At 33.8% G+C, this 25284-nt stretch overlaps 2 protein-coding genes across 5 annotated transcripts; one reads left to right on the top strand and one right to left on the bottom strand.

The window, feature by feature from the left end:
• Window positions 1–1314: 1314 nt before the first annotated feature.
• Window positions 1315–6044, bottom strand: LOC131927290 (ESF1 homolog). Its single transcript, XM_059283063.1, has 2 exons — window positions 5397–6044; window positions 1315–3695 (listed from the first exon to the last, which is right to left on the bottom strand). Exons 1-2 carry the CDS (start codon window positions 5887–5889, stop codon window positions 1900–1902), a joined length of 2289 nt encoding a protein of 762 aa, XP_059139046.1. The 5' UTR covers window positions 5890–6044; the 3' UTR covers window positions 1315–1899.
• An 88-nt stretch (window positions 6045–6132) lies between these two features.
• LOC131927289 (Fanconi anemia group J protein homolog) lies at window positions 6133–24935 on the top strand. Of its 4 annotated transcripts, none has more exons than XM_059283058.1 (33): window positions 6133–6174; window positions 7051–7174; window positions 7306–7417; window positions 7523–7561; window positions 8158–8271; window positions 8641–8696; window positions 8990–9201; window positions 9533–9622; window positions 9820–9913; window positions 10156–10278; window positions 10365–10460; window positions 14664–14799; window positions 16300–16346; window positions 16535–16684; window positions 16953–17128; window positions 17596–17638; window positions 17880–17916; window positions 18079–18143; window positions 18377–18514; window positions 19028–19147; window positions 19651–19722; window positions 20098–20221; window positions 20385–20485; window positions 20704–20739; window positions 21076–21203; window positions 21317–21384; window positions 21488–21599; window positions 21960–22107; window positions 22373–23206; window positions 23453–23537; window positions 23644–23763; window positions 24051–24202; window positions 24775–24935. In XM_059283058.1, exons 1-33 carry the CDS (start codon window positions 6161–6163, stop codon window positions 24826–24828), a joined length of 4020 nt encoding a protein of 1339 aa, XP_059139041.1. In that variant the 5' UTR covers window positions 6133–6160; the 3' UTR covers window positions 24829–24935. The 4 variants fall into 4 exon arrangements, with proteins under 4 accessions (XP_059139041.1, XP_059139040.1, XP_059139045.1 ...); XM_059283057.1 differs by having other exon boundaries at window positions 20382–20485; XM_059283062.1 differs by having other exon boundaries at window positions 6148–6169; window positions 20382–20485.
• The last annotated feature ends 349 nt before the right edge of the window (window positions 24936–25284 follow it).

The following is a 25284-nucleotide window of genomic DNA, read 5'->3' as shown; positions in this document are numbered from 1 at the left end:
ATAATTATAATATTCCTATATTGTATGTATGTATATATATGTATATATATGTATATATATATATATATATATATATATATATATATATATATATATATATATATATATATATATAACATTTTAAAATTAAGTTCTAGTTCTACCCTAATAATACATCTAATAATATTATTATTGTAGCTACATAAGCCTATTATTAACTAGTATTTATAATGATGCTTATTAAGCTAATATATTTCAATTATTTGCATATTTGTCTTTAATGACAAGCTATTTATTGTTTCAGCTGCTGATTCATACACGATGTTTAGTAGTTTTCTTTTTAATAAAAATTTTAAACAGAGTTTGTGGTTGTTTATTCCTAAATACAATATATATTGTCAAAAATAAAATTATCAAAAAGTATGTCAATCAATTTCAATATGCATTCATTTATTCCTGGTGTAAGATAAAAAAGACTTACGAGTTAAATATAAATAGAAAAAGTTGTTGGGGTTACGTGGTCTAACCTTTATAGCTTCGCACCGAGCTTGATGCGGTATTGTGCCCCATAATTTTACATCTAATCCTGGTAGTGCGATGCACCTCGGGATGAATTTTTTTAAATAAAGCATGTCTGAGACAAGAGAAGCATTATCTAAAAATAAATATCTTTGTTGAAAAAAAATTCTCAATGCTACCTCAATGCTTGAGAGTAACTGGGGGGGGGGGGGGGGGGGTCGCCGCACTTTTTAAAAGACTAAATTATACATAATAATTTTTTAATGTAAAACTTAAAAGGCTGGTGTGATTCGTGATGTCATTTCACTCTCAGGGAGGTCTTATTTTTTTTGGGTGAGGTGTTCATGGTTATAATGGGTGGGAACAATGGTGTCAAAATTCGACAAAAAAGCGTGAAATTGTTTATGATTATCACTAGTTATCAGGTACCTAATAAGAAAATGTAGCTTAGTTAAACTTAAAAGCAGTTGAGGCAGAGTTGCAGGAAACGTTTGAATAATAATAAATATCAAGATTAAAATCCTCTAGAGACTAGCACAAGTGAATCTCCCAGGATTCTCCAGTCATTGCCAGCATCAGTTAGTAGTCCCCACATGAATGCCCATATGTACTATCAGAAAAAAGTTACCACAGATTGAACAAAAATGATGTCATGATAAGAACGTACCAGTACAGGGTTGTTCATCAACACCAGTTTTTATTAAAGACCAAGCCTACACTTATATAAGTTTGGCCTTTTAAAGATAAGCTTTTTTTTTTTAAAATGGCCAACATACAAGTATTAGAAAACCACCACAAGCCAGTGTAATCAATATTGCCTATAGTATTTATTTATTTTTTTTAAAACATCTCATAAAATAAATAATATTCATTTAAAATCCAACATAATTGACATGACCATTACCTTTCCATTTAAGTATGCTATAAGTATAATGCCACACTAATCTGGTACTAGGAATCTCTCACATTAGTCATGTGCCTCCAAGCACCCCACCCTGGCTGTCTCAGTGAATGGACCAAATCATGTAACTGTGAGGAGTGGCATTAGACCTAACACACCACAGGGTAAAGGGCCTTCTTGCTAAATGTCACCACTCAGGACAGAAGAGTTCTTAAATGAGCTAAAATGACCACATGTTCATAACCAAAGTGTAACACCTAGATAGTGGCACCCAGTTGTGGTCAAATATGAAGGGGGAGGGGCGCAGCATATGAGTCTTAGCTGTAGTTACAGCTACATAAAAAATGACAAATCATAAACCAGGAATCAGGCCATTATGCACACATAAATTCAACCAAAAGTCCAGTAACAACAGTAGCAACAATAACATTAACAAAGGTGAATGTAAGCTAGTCATCTCAATATGTCAATTATGTTATACTAGTAAATAATACAGGTCATCACTTTTTCATTTTTCTTTTCAAACTTTCTAACAAGGATTTGGACAAAGCTTTAGAGTCAACTGTCTGAGGCTGACTGTCATTTTGTACACTATTCGTGGAACTCTTCGCACCAGAGAGTTTACCTTTTCTTTTAATCTGCTCGTTGACAAGCTTCTCCATGTTTTTGGTCTTTTTGAACTGCGGCGCGGTGGGGTCAATGTGGAACAAGTGGGAGCTGTAAAGGGCGCTGAATCTTGGGTCATCAACGTCCAGTTTAAAATCCTCTTTGTCCACTTTATCTTTCTTCTTTTTCGCCAACTTCTTCTGCTTCTTCTTGGACACCTGTTTCACTGGCTCAGGTTTTTGTAGACTCTTGTGATCATTGTCCCCGTCCATCAATATCAACTCCAGCTCGGCCCTTTCTTTCTCGTCCATCCCTTCTTTCTCATCTAAATATTTCTTCTTCTTCTTCCTCTTCTTGTCTTTCTTCTGACTTGTCTTAGAGGTGCCTGCATCCACATCCATCAACTCCTTCAAGGTCTCCATGTCTACATCATCCGGCAGATCATCATCACTGAATGCTTTCTCATTCTCATCATCACCAGCAATTTTCTTCTTTTTCATCCGCTCTTCCTTCTTCTTCCTTTTCTTTTCTTTCTTTTTCTCTAAAAACTCATTCACAATCGAACTGTCTTTTTGTTTCTCTTTTTTCTTTAACTTCTTCTCCACGGAACTCTTTAACCCCGGAGTGAACTCAACCTCCTTGTCCATATCTCCCTCTTCCTCTTTCTTCTCCTGTTCCTCCTCCTCAAGTTTGTCCATCAACACCTTGCGATACAGCTGAATTTTTTCCTCCTCTGTGTACACTTTATCACCCTCCTCATCATCTAAAACAGAACGCAACCAACTAGGTCTTCCATCTTCCTCGTCCTCTGAGTCGCTCTCCGGGGGTGCTATAATATCAGCATATTTATTTTCCTCTACAATACTCTCTAAATCCTTCTGCTGTAGACTGCTGATTTGTCGGCTTAACCTATCGAATTCGGTCTCGTCCCACGTGACCTCCACCTTGGCCTGCGACAAAGCTGTTGAGTTAAACTTACTCGGCTGATACCCCACGGTGCTCTGCTCTTCAGAGAAGCGATCTTTAGGCGTGTCATCAAATGTCATGTCATCAGGGATGTACCGCAGGTCCAGCCTGACACAGCTGAGCTGGTACTCCCGCCCGTCGCACTCGTTATAAATGGCATCAGCAGTTTGAACCGAGTCGCAATCAACCACAGCATAATAATAGCGCAGCCGGTTCAACTGATACTCTCTCAGCTTCTCAGTTTGCGCTGCCTCTTTTTCTTTCTCAGTCTGTTTAGCTTTCTGCTGGTCTTTTGTTTTCTTTTTATTCTTCTTGTCCTCTACCTCATCTACTTTTAGACCTTCACGGATCTCCTTAGGTCCAAGCATCGCCTCCTCTACCATTCTCTCTTTGCCGAATTCAGATGGATAGATGGTGACGCTTTTTATCTGCCCGCCTTCAGGAACAAAAGATTTGAACAAAATAAATAAATCTTGAGCCTTCACATAATCCCAGTCCATGTTGCAGACAGCGATTCTGCGAGTTGATTCAGACACAACCAGGGCGTCGGTATGAAGCTCGTTCCACCTGTGGTCAACTTCCGTTTCTTCAATGGCATGGGCAGGAGTGAACTCTGGGATATCTGACTCGTCCTCATCACTTTCATCATCGTCATCATCAACACTATCACTTTCATCTTCTTTATCAATGTCTTCATTTCCTGTGTCTTCCTCTGAAGAGACTTCTGAAATCATTAAACAAAAATGGTTGTCAATAATTCTATTACTAAAAAAACAGAGGTTATTTTCAACAACAAGGAAAAGATACTCATTTCGATACTTCTTTACTGTATTAGTTAAATTAGTGTTAGCTAAATTGGTACAATAGGAACTGACAATCAAACAATGGTCCCCTGAATTTTACCTTGCAACACTAGTCACAGAGAAATAGTTCAGAAAATACAACGTGCTGATTCAAAATTTTGTTTAAAGGCATACTTAGGCTGTTATAATCACATTAAGTCAATTTCAACCAGCAGTAGTTGCTTTATCCATCTTTGTATTCAATTTTTTATTCTTACTAAACTAAATGAAATAAATGATTAGTTTTTTAACTCCCAAAACGCTTCATCTATTTCTCAAACCAAGTGTACCAATATTTTCTTCATCACTTCTCTCCTCTGTATTTAAATTCTAAACTAAATCAAAACCATCATCAGATTTATTATCTTCTATATCAATAACTCTCCATCCTCAAGTAATTATAATTAAATTGTCAAGACAAATATCATTTTTTTATAGCTGATACTGATAGCAGATAAGACTAAAATTGTGCTGCTTAGTGTACTGTTGCTATGTGTTTGTGTCTGGCATCAAAATGGTCATTAACTGCTATATCATAACAACAGAGCCCTTAAAATTAATTTAATAGGAAAAATAAAAAAACGATTTTTTTTCAAATTCAAAACAGGTATATCTTTTACTGATGCAAAAAATAAACTGTGCTTCAACATCAGTGTGTTCAAAGAACAAGTCCATTACAATATATGATTTTCACACAAAAACATAATAGTCAATATTAACTGCCAATCAGTGTGCCATACAGACACCAGTTCAGAAATGTGTAGCTTCACCTTGAATTAAGCGAGATTTGTGTGCTTGTATTTTCCATCTCTAAGCAGCTTAAGAAAGTTTTTAGTGCTAGATGAGAATTGCTTTATTTGGCAAAGCAAATCATGCAATTAGGACGCTGACTCCCAAGAGTCCCATGAAGTTCTGTAATACAATTATACATGTGAATCTATATATTTATATTGTATATATTGTCCAACCACTATGTTTTTTGCTCACCGTCAATATTAAGAAAAAAATCACATAACATACCATCACGACAGTCATAAGTTGACTACTGGGCCACAATGTTTTATTCATAATTCAATATAGAAGTAAAAAGTATGTTCGGCACAGCACGTATATACACAATCAACGAGCACCGGCATAAGTAGCATAGACACTATTTGTGATGTATGTGTGTCGTGGCTTTGATGATATAGAAATACTATGATACTAATATGTGTTATTTTGCTAAGTGCACTATATTGTGCTGTTGTTATAAAATTGTCATTGGTCAGTACCACTAATTCTATCGTCCACGCTGACGAATTAAAAAATCATATAAGTTGGGCGTGTGACAAGAACTCGACCAAACCCCTAAGATTGACTCACTGAACCCTAGGGTTAGATCGCAAACTAGGACCACTAGTCTAGGCTAGGATAATAGTTTCTGCGTTTTAAAAAACGTCATACAATTGACAATTCGGCATCTAGTCTCTAGACTATGTGGCAGCTATGTGCATAATAGCATTCTTAGATAATTAGGAAAATTCTCCTAATACGACAAGATTAACTAAACAACACAATCTGATAAAAAGATTTATTTAATTTACCTTCATTTTTCTTCTTTTTTAATTTGGATTTTGATTTCAAGATTTTTTCAGGCTTCTTTTGTTTTGCATTTGAAGGTGACAGAGAATCTGCTGCTTTTCTTTTTCGAGATTTCGGTTCTTTACTTTTCCCTTTTAAATCATCTGACTCCAGCTGAGCTGTCTTTTTTACAATTTTTCTTTCTCTCTTTCCTTTTTTCTGATCAATCGTTTTTTCATCATCCTCAGAGTCCGACTCGGCGACAGAATTATTTTCAATTTCATCAGAATCTGATAAGTCATAAAATCTTTCCATGACATGCTTATTTCTTTTAGAGAAATCAAGCACTGGACGTCCTCTTTTGTCAATATCAGTTCTATGACTAAAATGAGTACTGGTAAATAAAGTTTTAAATCGGGAATCAAGTTTTACTTTGCGTTTTGACTTGGGCATGGGCCTAAAACGGGGATCTGAAGATATGTGTGAGAAACGAGGATCATCCTTTATATCCGCCATTGTAGTTATTGAAAAGCGTTGTAATTTTTGTATTTAAAAAGAAACGGATACAAAATTCAATAAACAGTTAAATATTTTAACCATGAAATTAAGATAATTTTATAAATTATCCCACACGTGTGTGTAGTCTAAATCAAAACATTAGTTTGTTTATATCCGGTTGGTCAATTTTAATTTCTCCGATAGGAAAACTCTCAAAGGGAGAGCAGTCTTAGTTTTTCTCTGCTATGGTTTGATACTCCGGCTTGATTTAATTTATTTTAAATGACTGATGCCTAATGTAATGTAAACAAGCATCGTTAGCAATCATTTTCTAAGTAACAGTCACTGTATGAATAGTATATAGAAAAGGGATTTAGAAAGTGACGTAACAAGATGTGATTTTGGGTCCGGCCTAAACAGACCTTTTTAAATTATTAATATATAGGGGGGGGGGGGAAGCAAAACTAAATTTGTTAATTTGCCGCTAAAAATACTAAAATAGTGCAGATCTAGAATCTAGATGTTGAATGAACCTAGAAATCTAGATCTGCTCTCGTAACTTAGTAATAGTAAGCCAATTGACATTGAAGTGACCACCCAAGCCGACATCAGTCATCAATAAAAATTATAGGCCTATAAACTATAAAGTATAAACTATTAATTCATAATTATTAATTACTAATTAGGCCTAAAAACTAAAGTAAAATCCTCTGTAACTGTAGAACCAGACTTTTCCATAGGCCTGTATAGTATAGGCCTACCGTGTACTTAGTACACTTATATAACTTATAGATATAGAAATCTAGATCTATTCAATTATATTCCTCTCAGTCTCTAATCTCTACTATCTCTCTCTATCTATCTAAAAGGTGCTAAGCGCCTTAGATCTAGTATAAAAAAAAAAATTAAATGAAAAAGATTTAAAATTCTAGATTTAGATTCTAGGTCTAGTCTAGATTCTAGAATTAGATCTATAGGTCTAATATCCGGATATGATCTATTCTTGATCTATGAAATTATGCTTAAATTAAATACTTAGTATTATTAGGTAGGCCTATAAAAATAATTTAGGCCTATATAGTTACTATACTATATACAATATAGTCTTAAATACTAGGTTTAAGTTTAGGCCTAGGGCCTATATACAATAGATTATTAAATATATGAATATGTTTTCAGCATTTTGGGCAATTTTCAACTGAGATTTAGCACAATGAATCAACACAGCGAGTACAAGATTTCTGGCGTGTCTGTATACTTTCCATGCAAGCCTTATCCTTCACAGTTTTCTATGATGGACAAAGTAGGTCTAACTAAATGCTATGTGTTTTATTGCATATTTTAAATATTTATTCTGTTTGGAACATAGTGTTAAGATTTAGAAAGAAAACTAGAAATCAGAATAATGAAACAAAGTTTACTTTTTTTAATCAGATTATAAAAGGCATAGAGAGACGCCAGAACTGTCTTTTAGAAAGTCCAACAGGCAGTGGCAAAAGCTTGGCACTACTCTGTTCATCCCTGGCCTGGCAATTAGCTGAGAAAGGTATGTTTTTATGTTTTTCCACTCTACCTGTTCGTGTTTTAAAGTACCATTGTAATTTTATTGTTAACTGACTTTTTACACTACAATCTTTTTTTTTCGTTCAAGAAAAAAGAGACAGAGAGGAAGAGGAGATGACTAAAACAGGTATATTAAAAAAAAATGTCTTCTTTTTTTTTTGGCTCATTGCAGAGCTTAGGGCTGTGACGACATGCTGCTTATGAAACAATTTTAGGCTACTTTTAAAAACTCAAGCCATCACAACCAATTTTATCTGACTAGTGTTTCTTTAAGATGCTGATAAAGCCTTAAGTTTTGCTTGTTGTCTCTGTTATACTTCATGTCTGAGCCATACCAAAAAACAAATGTGACTTTTTTGCTACAGATTCTGAGCAAAGTAATAAGTCAATTATAAATATTTCAATTCTCCTTAAGTGTGAAGAAACTGTTTATAATTCAACAATTTACAGTTGTTCACTTCATTTACTTCAGTAATATTTTTTGTCAATTTAAACCGTTATATTTTGCTACTAATCCAGCTTAGCTTCAGCTGCTGTGTATAATATATCAATTACGAATGCTAAATTACTGACATAAGTCCCAGTATAATAAACAATTTTTATTTTAAAAAGGACAGTTGTTCTGGATAATTTGAATTTTTTAACAGCAATATCAGACTAGAATTTATGACAGCTATACCGCTAAACTCTACATAGTAAAATTTGTTTTCTCCATGTTTCCAGCTTTGTGTATTTGTGACTGCCACAATTTAGTTGTTGCTGATGTGCCAACAACTAAGACAGATGACAAACCAGAGGTCAACCCACAACAAGAATCTATATGGCAACAGTCAACAGGTGGGTCATGCAATGTTTATTTTTTGCAACAACATACCAACCTGTTCATTGAAAAAGTAACTGTTAAATCAAGTAACATCTCTAAATTTTACCAGTAAGTAATCATTTTCACTGTGAATGTTTTGCTCATCTACTAATTCAGCAGTGGCATCACTAGGTTGGATGTCTCGGGTGTGTAAACATCCCCCCACCCCAGATAACTTGGTTGTCTCCCCACCCATTATATTTTTTACTGGATATAATCTTGTTTATTTAGTAAATTCTTCAATTTTTTTAAAACTATGGTGTCACTGGGTGCAGACTTCTCTACCCCACCTTGTGACACTACTGTCATTCTTCGTTAAAAGAAAATAAAATGGTTGTTTTTAGATGGTCAGGACAGTGATGAAGACTTTCAAGACAAGAATAAAATATTCAATCTTCCTGTAAGTGTGATGATAATTTATTGACTAAAACGTATAATTTTTCTTTTAAAATAGTGAGATGACTACTGGTTATTCAAATTTCTTTTTATTGAAAGTTTTACCATGATAAAATAAGATTCTCTAGTTCATATGGTATTAAAATGCACTGTGTTTGGGCTTTTTATCTTGCTAGTTATCATGATTCCTTTTTTTTTAATTTGAAAACTGTTAAGTTTAATCACAATATATTTTTAAATGACCAGCTTTTGAGAGTATTACCTTATGATCTTTCTATCACTGATGTTGTTTATCAGGGAAAGAAGAAAAGTCCTCGCACCCATGTAAAAATTTCTTACGAGGACGAGAAAACAAAAGCCAAACCAGTCGATCTGGACATGATCATGAAGTCAGTCGGAGACATTTTAAATGGGGTCAAGCAAGAGCCAGGACCAGAGGAGAATGTCAAAGTGTGCCAGAAATGTTGCTGTGACAAAAGTACCACACCTGGCAGGACTACCAGAATTATGTAAGAGCTTTGTTATACCAGAATTACATAAGAGTTTTGTTATATAAAGTGAGTGATTGTTGAACGTTTCAGTTAGATTGCCAGATCAACTCTATATGATAGATAAAGCTAGCTAAAGTTGTGCTAACCACTCAACTTTTACATGCTGGGTTCTCAGTATTTTGAAATTGTCTTCAGTTGCACTTGCTTGTTGCCTGACATGTCTGTAAGCATATTTATTTTTATATTAAACAATTTCATAGATTAATTTTATTGAAGTTTTTCTCCTGGATATTGCCAGTAGTAAAAAAAAATTACCACTGAAATTATGATATTTTTTATTTTATTTAAGGATACCCAAAATATATTTTGGTACACGCACACACAAACAAGTTGCTCAGATTGTAAGGGAATTGAAGAGAACCAAGTATCACAATGTCAAGTAAGTTGTGCTAGAATTTGTCTTAGATTAACAGATTATATTTATTTATCTACTGACCTGCAACACAATAACTGCACTTGATCTAGTACATTCACTGTTGTTTTGGCTCCAGTGGAGTCTGTGATATGCATGGAAATACACAAATTGATGATGATTATAATTATCTATCAATAATAATCTCAATTATGTCAATTTAGAATGACAGTGCTTGGGAGCAGAGAGCATACCTGCATCCACCCAGAGGTGTCTAGAGGGAAAAATAAGAATGATGCATGCAAAGAGCTATTAAATGTATGTCTACTGTATATTAACTATTTGGATATAATACATGGCTGTTATGGCATTCAATATTTTATCCATTTTTTTTAATATTATTGTTAGTTATGATAGAACTACTTAGCAGAAGGTAATAGAAGAAGAGCACATACTGGTATAAATTTTATAAGTCCCTTAAATTGGAATAAAGTATATGATTAATTTTTAATGCAATTATTTAGTTAACAAATTTTGATAAAACTCGTGACCTATTGTAGGGTCCAGGATGTCGCTTCAAGGAGTGGACCCCACGCTGGTCATCACAAAGTTCAATCAAAAGTGCTGGGCTGGACACTGCCTGGGATCTGGAGGAGTTGGTTCACTTCTGCAGGGGGAAAAGGGTAACAACTCTAGTACAAATCAAGTTCAGACTTACATTTTTTTCTGTTATTTGACACCGAAATTTCAAGTTATTCATCTTTCCTAGGTGTGTCCATACTTTTTGTCTCGAGCCATCAAAGATGAAGCAGAGCTGATCATCTGTCCGTACAACTACTTGATTGACCCACTAATCAGGGAAGCAGTAAGTTAACATAAGTAAACCTGTTTTACTAGTTTATAAGGGACTTAGAGGAACTTATGAGGCATTATAAGCTTGTATAAGGATTAATCACATGTGTAGTTCTGTATCAATTTTTCAGCGCTTTTCCGGTAATCTGAATTGAAATGTATTGTAAAAAAAGTAAGTTCCCTTTTCAAATCTGGCGTTCTATAGGGCAAGTGAAGTAGAGTTCACTTGTGTCTGTGACGTTGTTATATGATGAGATAGTGTGGTCAGCACTATGCCCAGCCGCCTTTACTTTACTAACGTGGATGGACTCAGGGGCGGTCTACAGACTTAAACTCGAGACTTACTGGTTGGCAGCCCCGCTTTTTACCGCTAGACCACTCCGTCCCCGCTTCTCTTTCGGTATTTTTAAAAGCCTTCAATTTGAGTGTGGTGGGGCGAGGGATGTATGCGTTATATATGATGACTACTTCTATTACTAACACTCCTGCTATAAACATTGAAACACTCTTATTTCCGACTACACTAATAATACCAAAAAGTTCGATCATGAAATATAACTTGAACTTTAATTACCAATCACTAATACTAGATCTACACTACAAAATATACAACACGTCCTTTCTCTACAATGGCTAATCCCCCAACTGTCTTCACTTCTTGGTGGTATTTAGAGGAATGGTGATCAATGTGGGTTCTATTTCACTAAATTTTCCAAGATTCTTGGAGGCAGTATTTTTCCAATTTAAGTCTTAGAGTCTGTCCCTCTTTGTTTCATTAACATCATCAATGGCTTGAGCCTCCAGTCCATGTAAACATATGCACGTTGCACATTCTGATGAATGCTACTGGTCTTCATGTTTGCCTGTGTTTTTTTAGCTTGTGATTTGATGTACGAAAACAATTGTTTTAATGGCAAATTATAACAGTGTATAGGCAATGTGGTTAATCATATGTGTTTGAATGTCTCCGAATTTGTTTGTACAAAATAGTAAAGGTTGCATTTATTTTAAGTTAAAAAAAAATATAATAATTTTGGATAACAAAGAAGCAAATCTTAATAATATTGCATAAACTGAATTATTAAACTTAGAATAAATTGTCATTTCTATAAAAAAATTATTAAACATTGGAATCTTGCTACATATAAATACTTGATAGGTTATAAAGGTAAGTTGTCTCCCTTATTTCTTTTCAACCAACAGTTTGATATTCGATTTTTAGAAACCTAGCATTTTTTCAACATTTTTAATTTATATACATTGTTGAAAAATACATTTTTCTTTCTAATTCCATCTAGTTTTAGTTATCTCCCACTTAAATTGTTAGATACAAAGATAAATTAAAATGCATCAATTTAAAGGAAATATCACCAAAGATACGTCCCCACTCATTTTTTTATCTTTTTAATTTTTATTTTTTTAGATTATTTTATTCTGCAAGGATACTTCAAAAATTATATTTTCTTTAAAATAACCCACTCATGTTACGGTTTAATGAAACAGCATGGAATGGCAATACTAAGGGGTTTTTTGTAACCATTGTATTATTTAAGCTACGCCTGCCGTTCATGTTTGCTTAAATGGCCAAATATAAAATAACACATATTATTTAATAACACAATGAAAGATAATGATATGAAATTAACTATCTTATAAAGTGTATTTATCTTGAAAATCAGCTTACTTGATCTCACAGAAGATGCTGGTTGAGGTATCGGCCCTGTGTAGGGTGAAGGAGATTGACTGCGGAACTTCACTTGGTTCATTTACTCATTTTAATGCTAAACTCTTTTATCAATTAAATTAACTTACTCCTTACACTATTACCCCTACACTTTATCCCTAATGTAATAATTCACTGAACATTATTGAACTATATCAGTTAATTTGATAAAATTATTTTTTGCTAATAAAAGCGGATTGTGCGTAGGATGAAATATTCCAGCATCCCACGATCCGCATCACCTGTTGTTTCTGGTAACGCGTTGTGTTCACGCATGACAAAATCAACACAGACAACCTCTCAACCAAAACCATTAAAAGTACCTAATAATTTATAACTGATTAGATTACATTAACTATATAAAAATGCGTAGCGATCTATTTAGATGCCCAGGACGAACTATCAGTTTTACGCCCCATCTTCAAATTAGACCTATATATAAGTATTTGCATGAAAATGCGCCCCCACCTCACTTATTTGAAAAGGTCGGGGCGCTTTTTAACCAGTGTTTTTAACCAGTGTTTCTTCCAGACTATTTTTTCTGTGAGGGGGGCACTTGAAATTTTTGGGAGAGTGGTCACACTTAAATTTCAGGGGGGGGGGGGGGGGGGGGGGGGACACTGTTAAAAGTATATATTTGCTATATGAATTCCATTTTGGGCGGGGGGAGGGGGGTATACTTTCTTCAGGGGGGAGGTGCCACACCCCCCTGCTAAGAGATGCCTGGAAAAAACTGTTTTTAACAGTCCCTTTGCCTTTTTATGTTTTCGTATAGAGTATAGAGCAAGTATTGTAACTGTGCACAAAAATTACATGAAAATTTTGACAGTTTTCACCATTTTACACACGACAAAAACAGACAAAAAATAATGTTTTTTTGCACCTTGATAGACTAGTGGTTAAAAAAAAAAAAACTAAGCGATTGCAGCAGTTCTACATTAACCAAAACACACTGTTGCGTAGAAGGAAAAAAACCTACATAAGTTGTAGTATGAAAAATAAGCAAATCGTTAAACCACTTCCATGACTTATTCATTATTCTCGCCTTTAAATAGTTGAATCAGGGTGCCGATAAAACTGATTAAAGTTAATTATAGTTTTTTTTTGCTAAGCGAATTAAAACTAAAAATGACTAAGCTATAAAAAGAAATCAGTTCCAAATTAATAGAACAAATAAAAAAGAATTTTTTAAAAAGAATGCTGGAACCATTACACATATCAAGTTTCCCTGATTCATAGTCTTTGACTTGCCAAATAAGAAGGATCACTATTCATAATTTTCGTTGGGCATAAATGAGAAATTTTAAAACTTGATTATTCCAAGCCAGAAATGAGTTCGAGCCTATCTCTATGTGGTTTGTTGTCTGATGATGGATATACTTTGCAATGAAATGTTTAATTTAGAATTTAGTGAGGCAAGTCTTCTAATATATATATATATATATATATATATAAATATATATATAATAAGGGGGCCCGAAAAAATATTGAATATTGCAAGGGGGGGGGGGGGGGCCGTTTTAATAAGTTTAGCCAAAGCCGCTAAATAACCTGGCGCCGGCACTGTTTAAATCTATACATATAATTCTCTACATCGCCCAACCATGCGAGACACCACCACCACGCACATACACCAAATCTATAACCCTCCCCCCCCCCCCCTTGTTCTCCAGGCATGGGCAACAGACCACACTGCTATCACCCCCAACCCCACCAGTCTGCTGAGCTGTGGTTCACTCCAAATGTTAACAATCATAGAGACGGGTCGAACTAGTGATGGCTATTAGGGGCAGATAATTTATTTTTAAACGATTTGAAACTAAGGGGAAGTAACAAGTTTTGCTTGATCTTGTCATTGTCGTCTGTAAACTGTCGTTACGGATGGCTACTTTCGCGGGGGGTGGGGATAATTGTCCTTCACAAGCTACTGATAATGTTTTAAAGCAAAATATTTTCAGTCACAGCATTGGTAGTGTCGAATTCATAAATTATGAATTACTGAAAAGTAGAAAATAAAACAAGTAAATAGCGGTGTATGCTATATGCCGCAGGTCACTCGTGACAATTTTTCTCTGTCCTTGGTGTTTTTATTTTATACTGGGATTCATAAACATTCATTTGTGAATACCAGCTCACCTCGTCTATCTAGTGTTTGTCCTATCTACTTATCACACATGGTTATTGAATATTGTTATTTTTTAATGAGTTCATTGGTACTTAGTTAGATTAAAAAATTCAGAGATGCATATTTAGGCAAAGTTTGTAAGAAAACACTCCATTAGATTTTGTGAAAACTGAGTTATAATATTTGAACATAACCCTTAAGAAAGATGGATTGTGTTACTTAAGAAAATTCTTGTAAAAAAATATTTGTTAGATTTTAAGGAAGGTTTTAACCTATATTATTTGCACTGTAAATATCAAGCTTGACAAATAATTTATTGTGTAACAGTAAGTTTAATTATCCAATTAAATGTGATGTTTTTTTTTCAGATGAGTATTAGCTTGAAAGGTCACATAGTAATTTTAGATGAGGCGCATAACATTGAGGATTCTGCCAGGGAAGCGGCCAGTCAGAGCATATCTCAAGAGATCATACAGAAAGCTGTGGCAGATATTGATAGTCTTAGTAAGTGTCATTTTACTTTCTCGTATATACGAAGTATAGAGAAAGTATTGTAATCGTGCACAAAAATAACATGAAATTTTGAGTTTTCACCGTTTTACTCCTGAGTCCTTCATCACATCCGGAGTATAGAGGACTTATTTTAATTAGGCAAAAATTATAAATACAAATATATAAACGTTTTGGCGTTTTATGCGTTATCGAGTCGTAAAAACTAGACTTTGCAATTCTGTCCGTATGTCTGTGTGTCTGTCTGTGTGTAAACACGATAACTTGAGTACCGTTACAGCTAGGTTGATGAAATTTCATTTACAAGTATTTTATCAAAATCGTAGATCCTGATCAACTTTTGAGTGATTTCCGATAACCGGAAGTGGTACTTTTTCTACTTTGAATTTTTCAAAAGCCTATAAGTTGCGTACTATTTTAGATAGATGCATGAAATTTCACACGTAAGTAACAGATCTAATTTTCTACCTTCTGTCAAATTTTGAGTAATTTCCGTTGACCGGAAGTACTAATTTACGTTATTTCCGATTTCTCAAAAAACGCATGTAAATTTATAAAGTACTAATAATATCCCGCACTTTTATACACATTTTATTAGGCGTTCACTTGGTGTGGGACGGAGTGGTCTAGCGGTAGTGATCTGGACTGCTAACCCATGAGTCTCGAGTTCGAATCCGAGTTCAAGTCAGTAGACCGTCCCTGAGTCTAGGGAAAGTAAAGGCGGCTGGGCATAGTGCTGACCAAACTATCTCTTCATATGCCTAGGTCACAGAAATAAGTGAACTCTACTTCACTTGCCCCATAGACCGTCAGGTTTGAAAGGGAAACTTTTCACTTGGTGTGCAATTCTTTTTTTTTTTTACGAGATTCTATTCTATTAAAAAAAGTTTAAGTAATTAAAAATGGATAACAAATATTGTCTATGTCCTGAGTTGCCATCCTTCGTAATTTTATATTAGAATATTCGAGAAAGTTTAGGGGAGATCACTCCCGGTTTATTTTTTTAATTATCTTCAGTGCTGACATGGCAGATATTGATAGTCTTAGTAAGAGTAATTTTTTTTAATTATCTTTAGTGCTGACAAATTAATGCTATTGTTGCTGTTAGTTAATTGAGGAAATTGATATTAATTCATTTAGTTGGCGTTGTTTTTTATCATCTTTAGTGCAGTCGAGTAAAAGTTATTGTTACAGTAAAATTTAAATAATTCAAGAAATTTATAAGCATTTACTTATTGTTGGTGGCAATAGTATCCTTAACTTTTTTCTTTCTGTTATTAACATTGCATTATTTTTTCTAATGTTTTTGATTCTTTTCTCAAGAATAACACTGTAAATGGTTTTAATACAGTTGGTACTATTTAGAATTTACTAAAGATTCTTAATCAACAGAAAATAAATTTGGTTTTTCAGATTATATGTGTATTGTGTTTTAGTTTAGTTTGTGTAGATTTACTTTATTTGTTTGAATAAACTGGTTGAAAATACTTTCAGTTGAACGTGATGTCAACTTGGCTGACTACTCCAAGCTGCGGTCTGCAGTAAGTCTTTTTAAAACGGTTTCATACTTCTTCTATTTTAATTCATAGTTTTTACTTTCTCATATATACGAAGTATAGAGAAAGTATTGTAATCTTGTCCGTATGTCTGTGTGTAAACACGATTACTTGAGTACCATTACAGCTAGGTTGTTTATTATTAAATGCTTTCTTTGTTGTTATTTTTATAGTTAAAAAAATTGGACATCTTTATTGATGAAAACAAAGACAGACTAGAGCAAAAAGATTTTGAAAAAGCTTATAGAATCTGGTCGTCATTTGACATAGTTGTCTGGTTGGAGACTGTTGGTTTTGGCCCAAAACATTTTCCTATTTTAAAAGTAGGTATATTTTATTAAGCCATGTCGGCAAAATATGTATATGTTCTAAGTTGTTGTGTTTTAAATAATCTTTGTAAAGTTAAATAAAAACCAAACGAAATGCTGAAAAGTAGGATTTCATTCCTTAAATAGATGAAAATTGTAAATTAATGACTTCTGTCTTTTAAATAAACTTTAAACATTTTTTTATTAACTCATTAAACCACGTGATTGCTGTTATTTATAAAAAAATATATTTATCAATAATTTATTTTGTTCTGTCTGGCAGAGTGCCTTAGCTGCTGTGAAATCAGAAGCAGAAGAAAGGAAAGAAGAGCTACTGAGGGCAGGACTTAACACAGAACTTCATGAAATGAAACCAGCCACTGCTGGTCTGTTGGAGCAGATTTTTCAAGTCCTGGAGTATTTGTACAGAGCTGAACTCAAATATGTGGACGACTACAGGTAACTCTGTCCCTAATCTCAGTTTGAATCTTGGCTATTTTAATGTGTATAACTACAGGTACGTTATTCAATTAATCTCAATTTCAAAGATAGTAGTAAGTAGAAAGGTATACTATTGAACTGCCCATGACTGTCCCTTGAGCAGGTGAAGTAGGTTTCACCTTTTTTCTGTTTTCTGCATATGAAAGAATAGTGTGGTCAGCACTATGCCCTAACTTTTCCCTAACATGAGTTAGGTACCCATCAGAGCTGGGTGGACTCAGGGATATATTGCAAATTGAACCTGGGATTTGAACTTGAGATGTTTGTGTTAGCAGTCGAATGCTCTACCATCCAGCCAGAATTCCCACCAGTTTTAAACAGCATTGAATTTCATGTTCATGGCTACAAACTATCATAATGTTACATGCTGCTGAGTTGTTTTTTTACTCTCTAAAATATAACTGTAATAAGTAATTTTCTTTTAGAGCCTCATTGGTCCAGTCCTACCAGTACACGCGTGTTGCTAAGGTAAGTCCAATCATATCCCATGTTGTTTAAATTACTCTCAACTATGTTTATTATCCAATTTTTTAATTATCATTTTATTTCTTCAAAGTAATTTTATTGTTGAGAAATCAGTAATACATTTATTGCTATGTTAAAAAAAAAGTTGTTTTTTTTCTGTTTATCAAATCCACAACATTAAAATATTTAAACCTAGTTCACCATTTTGTATGTCTTAAATTGAGGCACATATTTTGATTCCCAGGAAGGACAATGGCTGAACACAAAGGGTGGATATGGAGGTAGCTTTAATAATTATGTTATGTTTATTATAAACTGAAAGGTGTTTTTAGTATCCATTTTACTTTCTTAATTTAGCTAAAATGTTTTCATTAAATATCATGTAATCCATTCAAAATAAATTTTAAATTTAAAACCATTCTCTCTGGGTTTTTTCATTCAAGGACGCAATTCAATGCAAACAACAACACAATACACATTGAATTTCTGGTGCATGAATCCTGGAGTGGTAGGTTTACATTTGTTTCTACTTCTTGTTAATATTAAAACTTTATTCCCAGTGTATGTGTTGTGTGTGAATTTCATTAATTTTGTGATTTTTTGTTAAATTGCTATCAAAATTGTGTTAATTCATTAGCTAGAGATGCTGTTCTTAAAAACAAATCATTTATTTAAAAAATTAAAATTTGTTTCATGTGATCTAAAACAGTTTTTAACATAACCAGGCTTGTTTTTCTTTAGGCCTTCTCAGACTTTGCAGAGACACGCAGCATTATTTTAACCAGTGGCACGCTGTCCCCCTTGAATTCTTTTGAGTCTGAGCTGAGCATAAACTTTGGGATACAGCTGGAAGCTAATCACGTCATCAAAGATTCGCAGGTGATTTCACTTTTAATAAAAAAACATGTGGATAAATCTAATTATGTAATGGAATTTTTACCTAATCAAGATAAAAAGTAGGTTCTGTTTCTTTTTTCTCAGAATTAATTGAATTTTTTAAATAGTTGAAAACTTAATTTTTCCACAGAATTAAATTCATTACTTTTTTAAAAAGAACCTATGCTGATGAGCTTAGATTCAAAGACTTTTTTTTTATCTTTCATAGATAAAACTTGAGTACTAACATGTTATAGTTCCTACATGCTATGTAATTTTTTAATGATTTAAAAAACAATTGTTACCAATAGACATAATAACTTATCTTCTATAGAAAAATTTCTATTGTGCTGTTGTAAGGGATTCCTTCAGGCTGGCTACAGAAACATTTGTTGTTATAAATCTGCTTGTTTGTTCTGTAGGTGTGGGTGGGGACACTGGGTACTGGACCATCAGGTGGCAAACTCCAGGCTGTCTATAGAAACATTTGTTGTTATAAATCTATTTGTTCTGTAGGTGTGGGTGGGGACACTGGGTACTGGACCATCTGGTGGCAAACTTCAGGCTGTCTACAGAAACATTGAAACATTTGCCTACCAGGATGAGCTTGGTGCGCTGGTCCTTAGAGTGTGTGAGGTAATTTTGAAAGCATTTAAACTTATGTATCTAAAATAAGATTCTGGTGTAAATTTAAGATCTAAAGTTTCCCTTTCAAATCTGACGGTCTATGGGGCAAGTGAAATAGAGTTCACTTGTTTCTGTGACCTCAGCATATGAAGAGATAGTGTGGTCATCACTATGCCCAGCCGCCTTTACTTTCCCTAACGTGAGTTAGGTACCCATCAGAGTTGGGTGGTCTACTGACTTAAACCCAGATTCGAACTCGAGACTTATGGGTTAGCAGTCCAGCTCTCTACCGCTAGACCACTCCGCCCCATAATTTAAGATGTAGGCTATCTGTAAATCAGTCCCTACAACTCTAATGAGAGCCTGCAAATATCAGGGGAAGTATATGCTGCGAAGTATTTCCATTGTGAACAAAACAGATAAACTACTTCTCCTCCCCATTGTTCACATCTGAAAGAACATTCTTCATTGGGTTTTAATTGATTGTTGTAAACTTTGAACATTTTCACTAGATTGTTCCTCACGGTGTCCTATGTTTCCTGCCATCTTACAATGTCCTGAACAAACTGACCAGTCGCTGGGAGGTAAGGAGTTAATTTTATGTTCAGTTTGTTTTTGAAAATATAAACCATAATTAAAGGTTTTTCTGAGCGAGTAAACAAAATATGTGACAGTTAAGTGTAAGTGGCAATTATGTTAATTAATTCTTTAAGTTTAAGACAATATAAATGTTAAACTGTCATAGACTGTACTCTGAAATTCTAAAAATCTACTTGGCCTCCATTTATTTTGTGTGAAGTATTTGTATTATTCAAATCCATAAAATTTAGTTATACTTTTATGAGGGCATGTTATTTAGAGAATGTTTTTCCTTTATGTCTTAATACACTGTTTTGCTAATTTTTTTTATCAAGTATCCAAGTATTTATGTTGTAGTTTTCTCTTGTTTTTTAATGTAGAGCACTGGTGTAATGAAGAAAATTGCCTCTGTGAAAAGAATTATTATTGAACCACGTGGTTCAGACAAGACAGACTTTGAGGGGCAGATGGAGATCTTTTATGAGGCCCTGAAACCTACTGCTGGTATATTCACATTCTTTCATTTAATTAGCTCCAGAAAATACTTTGCCTGAATGATCGTGTATGTTGGTAAAATTATACAGTATAGCCATAAAGTAATGTTGTAGAGTATATCTCACTATTGGACATCTTGTTTATTAATTAGAAAATACTTTATCTTTAGAAGGAGACAGCATATTAACTGGAGCTGTGTTTTTTGCTGTTTGCCGAGGAAAAGTCAGTGAAGGATTGGATTTTGCTGATAATTTTGCTCGAGCTGTAATCACAGTAAGGATTTAAACATTTAAATAGCATTATTTATTCCAGACTTGTAACTAAATCATTTTAAAAGCCTTGAGTCATCTCATAACATTCAAATAAATTAATAAAATATTAATTGCTCATAACAGCAGGATTGCTTACGTTGAGCCCCAGCAGCAACCTGTTATTTAAATATTTTTGCCTTTAATTTTCCAGATTAACAAAGTTGTATTTCTGTATTTCAGGTAGGGATTCCATTTCCAAATTTTAAAGATGTTCAGGTAAAGTGCTTTTTTTTTGGTTGCTTAAGATAATTAATTACTGTATTGGGGCTTTATGGGCTGATAAATTAGAATTCTGTCTCCTTAACCTTTGTAAGGCCTACATACATGGATTGTGTGATTAACATCATACTTCATACTCAGCCATATGCGATTAAGTCAGGTACTTATCTGATATGGGTAGGTATAAGCCGGGGCTAAGGTGAACTGTTGTATTATACCATTAGTCCACTCTGGTATAGTCTTGCTTAGCTTCCCCTATTATGTAGAGTTGTGAGCATCCCTAAAGCTTGATCAGTGAAGTTGTGTGGTTACAAAATTATTGGAAATTTTTAGGTGGAGCAGAAGAAGCAATACAATGATAGCCATCGCAGAACAAGGGCTCTTTTGTCTGGCCAACAGTGGTATGAAACACAGGGCTTCAGAGCGCTAAATCAGGCCCTGGGACGATGTATTAGACACAGGTATAAAACACGGGTTCAACCTAAAAATAATTTACAATTGGTACAGATCGTTATAATCTTAAAAGAAGTTACAATACTACACTACAAATCTAATTTTTGTTTGTTTTAATTAGGCAAGACTGGGGAGCATTAATTATTGTTGATGAGAGATTTGTCAAAGATCCACCAAAGTATTGCAGCGGTAATTCATTTTTTTTTGCCATGTCATGTTACTTTTAAAAGTAAGTGAATCTTTAAATTCTTTTTTGCTCTTGACACAATTATTATTCTGATTTATCCTGTAGGTTTATCTAAATGGGTAAGAAGCAAAGTGCAAACATTCCCGGCATTTAATAATGCCATGAACTCATTAACAAAATTTATTGAGGAAAGACAGCACCAAACAGATGTAATCAAGTGAGTAGTCAATAGGTTTCACAAAGCAGAAATTTTTTTTACTTATGTATTTTTAATTTGTGTGCTTTTTTTTAATATATGTTTACATTTTTATGTTATAGAAATAATTGAAACTTAAAATAGGCCTACCTATTTAATATGTTTTAAAAACAGATTATATTGAGTTTTTTAAAAAAAAAAGGGGAGCTTTAAAATTGGTCTTTATAGTATTTCTGATGTTGGAAAATCACTATGTTAAGAACCTTTGTGGTGCAATAAATATTTTTTTTGTGGACAAGTTATTTTGTTCTATGAAAGCTGTTATTTACATTTTACAAGCAAAATATTAAAATTTAGAACGTTTTGATTTAAAAATTCTAGCCCGGACCTGTCACAGCCAGTGAACAGCTCCATCGTCATAGACGAGTCGCCCAGGTTCTCACTCTGTGATGTGAGCAATGTTCCTGCTGCTACATTCCCAGATAAACCAAAAGAAACAGTTATTCCAAGAGCTGTCCTTCCTCAGAGAGTAAGAACTTTTAACATTTTTGACTAATTTAATAATTTGAACAACATAGCAATAAACTCAATGCAACATATGTGGCTATGTTTAAGACTAAATAGACGGTGTACCATTACTTTTGTAATTTAAAAACTTTTGACAAATTATTTGAATGACAAAGCAGTATATTCAATGCAGCATTTGTAGCTATGTTTAAGACTAAACACATAGCGTTCTTATGCTTTTGTAAGTTAAAATATTTTTTTAAAATATCTTTTTTTTTACTTTTCAGAATTTCTCCATTTTCAATTTAAGTTCTGCATCGCCACTAATCAAACTTGGCAACCAAACAAAAACTGTCAACAATAAACATGTAAATAACCTCGCTGAAAAGAATAAATCCCCCAATACTCCAGACAAATGTGCCGATGTACCATCACCATCTATTTTTATAAAGTCTAAACGCATTGGTGGAAACAGGATTTCACCAAGTGCTAAACTGTCATCTCTAATGCAAGGGAAGCAAATCTCTTCTTCAGGCAGAGCAAGCAAAATTTTTACTACAGGTCAACTAAGTAATGGAACAGTGTCCAATCCAATTGTTATAGACAGTATTGAAGCAGTTGGATCAGTTTCTGATCAATGTCAGGAAACTAAAAAACTAGAAACTGAAAAATCGGTGGAAGAAACCCCACCCAGTTCACACTCATGTGATATTTTTGAACCAAGCAGCATTCAAACAGCATTATCTCCCTCTAGTCCTTCTTTATCCATATTATCTTCAAAGCTTGACACAAATCTGAGTCTCATTAACTCTCCGAGTTTAGCAGGCAGCGTTAAAAAAGTAAGCAGTAATAAGAAGCTACTTTTTAAAAAAAGAAAAGATGTCACAGACGACAGTGACAAGCCTGTCAAACCAGCTACGCAGTTTCAGACACCGGAGTCTGGCAAATTTAACCGGAGCTCGTCAACAACTCATTCGGATGGGGATGATGATTTTTCTCCCATTGAAGAAAAGTTACTTGTCAGGCGAAAATCTCGAGGGAAGAAGAGGAAATCTCAAACTATTGCGGCCAAAACGCCAAAGAAAAGTAAAGAGGTGAAAAATTTACAAGAATCACCGGTGGTGAGTACTTTCTTTTTGGCTAGGCTTGTGACTTTAGAGACTATAATCTAACATAATGATAATTTTTTATAAATATAAATGCCAATCTTATAATTTATTCTATTTCATAAACAAGCAGCTAAAGCACCTTTTACGAAAATTAAAACAAGTATTTAGGTTTTAATGAATTTTAGTCATTTATGTTAGCTCAGTGAACTTCTTCAAAATATTTGTGTTCATCATAGTTTTGTTCAATATTTCAACCAGGACACAACCCCAGTACCTACAAAAACTAGATCATTTATTTGTTCTGTGTGTAACCAGCTGTTATTTGGAGGTATCCGCCCACAAGGTAAGAAACAAAATTTACTCAACACTTTCAGCAGTTTATGTTATAATGTTCATTTTCTTTATTTTACATCAGCAAAAAATTAATTTAACATTCTTAAATTGTTTAGATTTTCTGGAGCAAAGCAGTCTTCCAGTATTTCTAAGAGTACCACCAATAGAGTTGGAAACTGGTGTCTACTTTTTTTCAACTCAACCAAGTAGAGGTGGTTTACAGACCCATCACTCTGGTAAATCATATCTCCTGTCAAATAATTTCTTTAAAACAGACATAAGGTTTTCACATAGTTGTTTTAATTTTTTTACACGTATGAAATGAGAAGTGTGAAGCTAATTGTGATTGCTTAAGCTAAATTATAAATAAATAAAAAAAATACCAAGACTACTTTCAGTTCTAGAATTTTTAATTATAATTTGTGAGAATGTTGTTAATGGAACTATTATGAGACAGATGACAATTTTTTACTATAATATGCTAAATATTTACTAAACTTTCCTGTCTCAAAACCCTTTCTAGGTAAAATGAGCAAGTACATTCAAGAAGAAGAGATCTGTATCCAGTTTATTTTCTGTAGTCAGTGTTTATCTGCTTCATCCGACACAGCGCAACCTGTGGGGGCACAGGTGGAACTTGCTGCTAATGCAGAGGCCAGGTTCAGCAAAGGACAGGTGAAATACTTTCTACAAACAATACTTCATAAAGTTTTTTTTTTGTAGGCTGAATAATTCAATACCTCAAGTTATGTAAATATGAAAATAATTGAATTTAAACTTTCTTTAATATTTAACTAAATGTTTATTACTAACACATTAACGTGATGGTGTGATCGGATGGTATAGCATGCAACTGCTAACCCAATCTTGATTCTATTTCATTGGCCTGAGTAAACACAACTGGGCATAGTGCTGACCACACTACCCTTTATATAGTGAGGTCGCAGGTGACTTCTACTTTCATTTGCCCCATGGACCGCCTGGTTTAAAAAGGTAACTTGTGATGTAAGATGGATTTTAAAGAACTACATTTTTTTTATTCTGTTCCACACCGCAATCGTCTTCCTCCATTCCATTTGTCACCAGAGTCAAACTTGCCCATTCTCTCATGTTGACATCCTCCATAGCCTGCCACTTTTTGCCAGGCACTGTTACTTGTAAGAAAATGTTTGCAAGACCTAACAAGCTTGTGACATGTCTGTACCCATTTACTGGATGTTTTTTAACTACAACATTTATGTTTTCAGGTGTGGTTATTCTCAAAATTAGTCAAACAAGAGATGGATGTAACTAAACATTGACCAAGGATTTATCTAATACTCAAATGTAAACACTGAATCAAATGATTCTATATGTTAATTCAAATTTTTAATTTGAATACAAATTTTTAATTTGAATGGCTAGTGATCTATTAAAGCATTATTTTTATTATAAAAAGTTTTGTGTTATTAATACTTCAACCCTCCTTAATTAACTATTGATTACTTGGTGAAGATGGGGGTTACAGTCCCCAGTCAATAAAATAAGATTTTTGTATTTTTCATATTTTTTTGAACAGCTCAACAATGTGTTTTGATTCTTATCCTCCAGTTACAAATTAGTCATAACAATTTAAAGAATATTGGTAAAGTACCGAAATCTGGTTTCTAAATTTTGTGTAAAGCATTGCATAATTTATAGTCCAAGTCCAAGCCACATTTTTAGGAAGTCAACAAATTTAGATTTGTTTATCAAAAACATGCAAATCAGTACTTTGA

This window comes from Physella acuta, unplaced genomic scaffold (genome assembly GCF_028476545.2).
Source record: "Physella acuta isolate Inbredline_101_S28 unplaced genomic scaffold, ASM2847654v3 ptg001394l, whole genome shotgun sequence".
Lineage (NCBI taxonomy): Eukaryota > Metazoa > Mollusca > Gastropoda > Physidae > Physella > Physella acuta.
The sequence above is the reverse complement of the archived record's forward strand: the minus strand, read 5'-3'. Positions and strand labels throughout refer to the sequence as shown.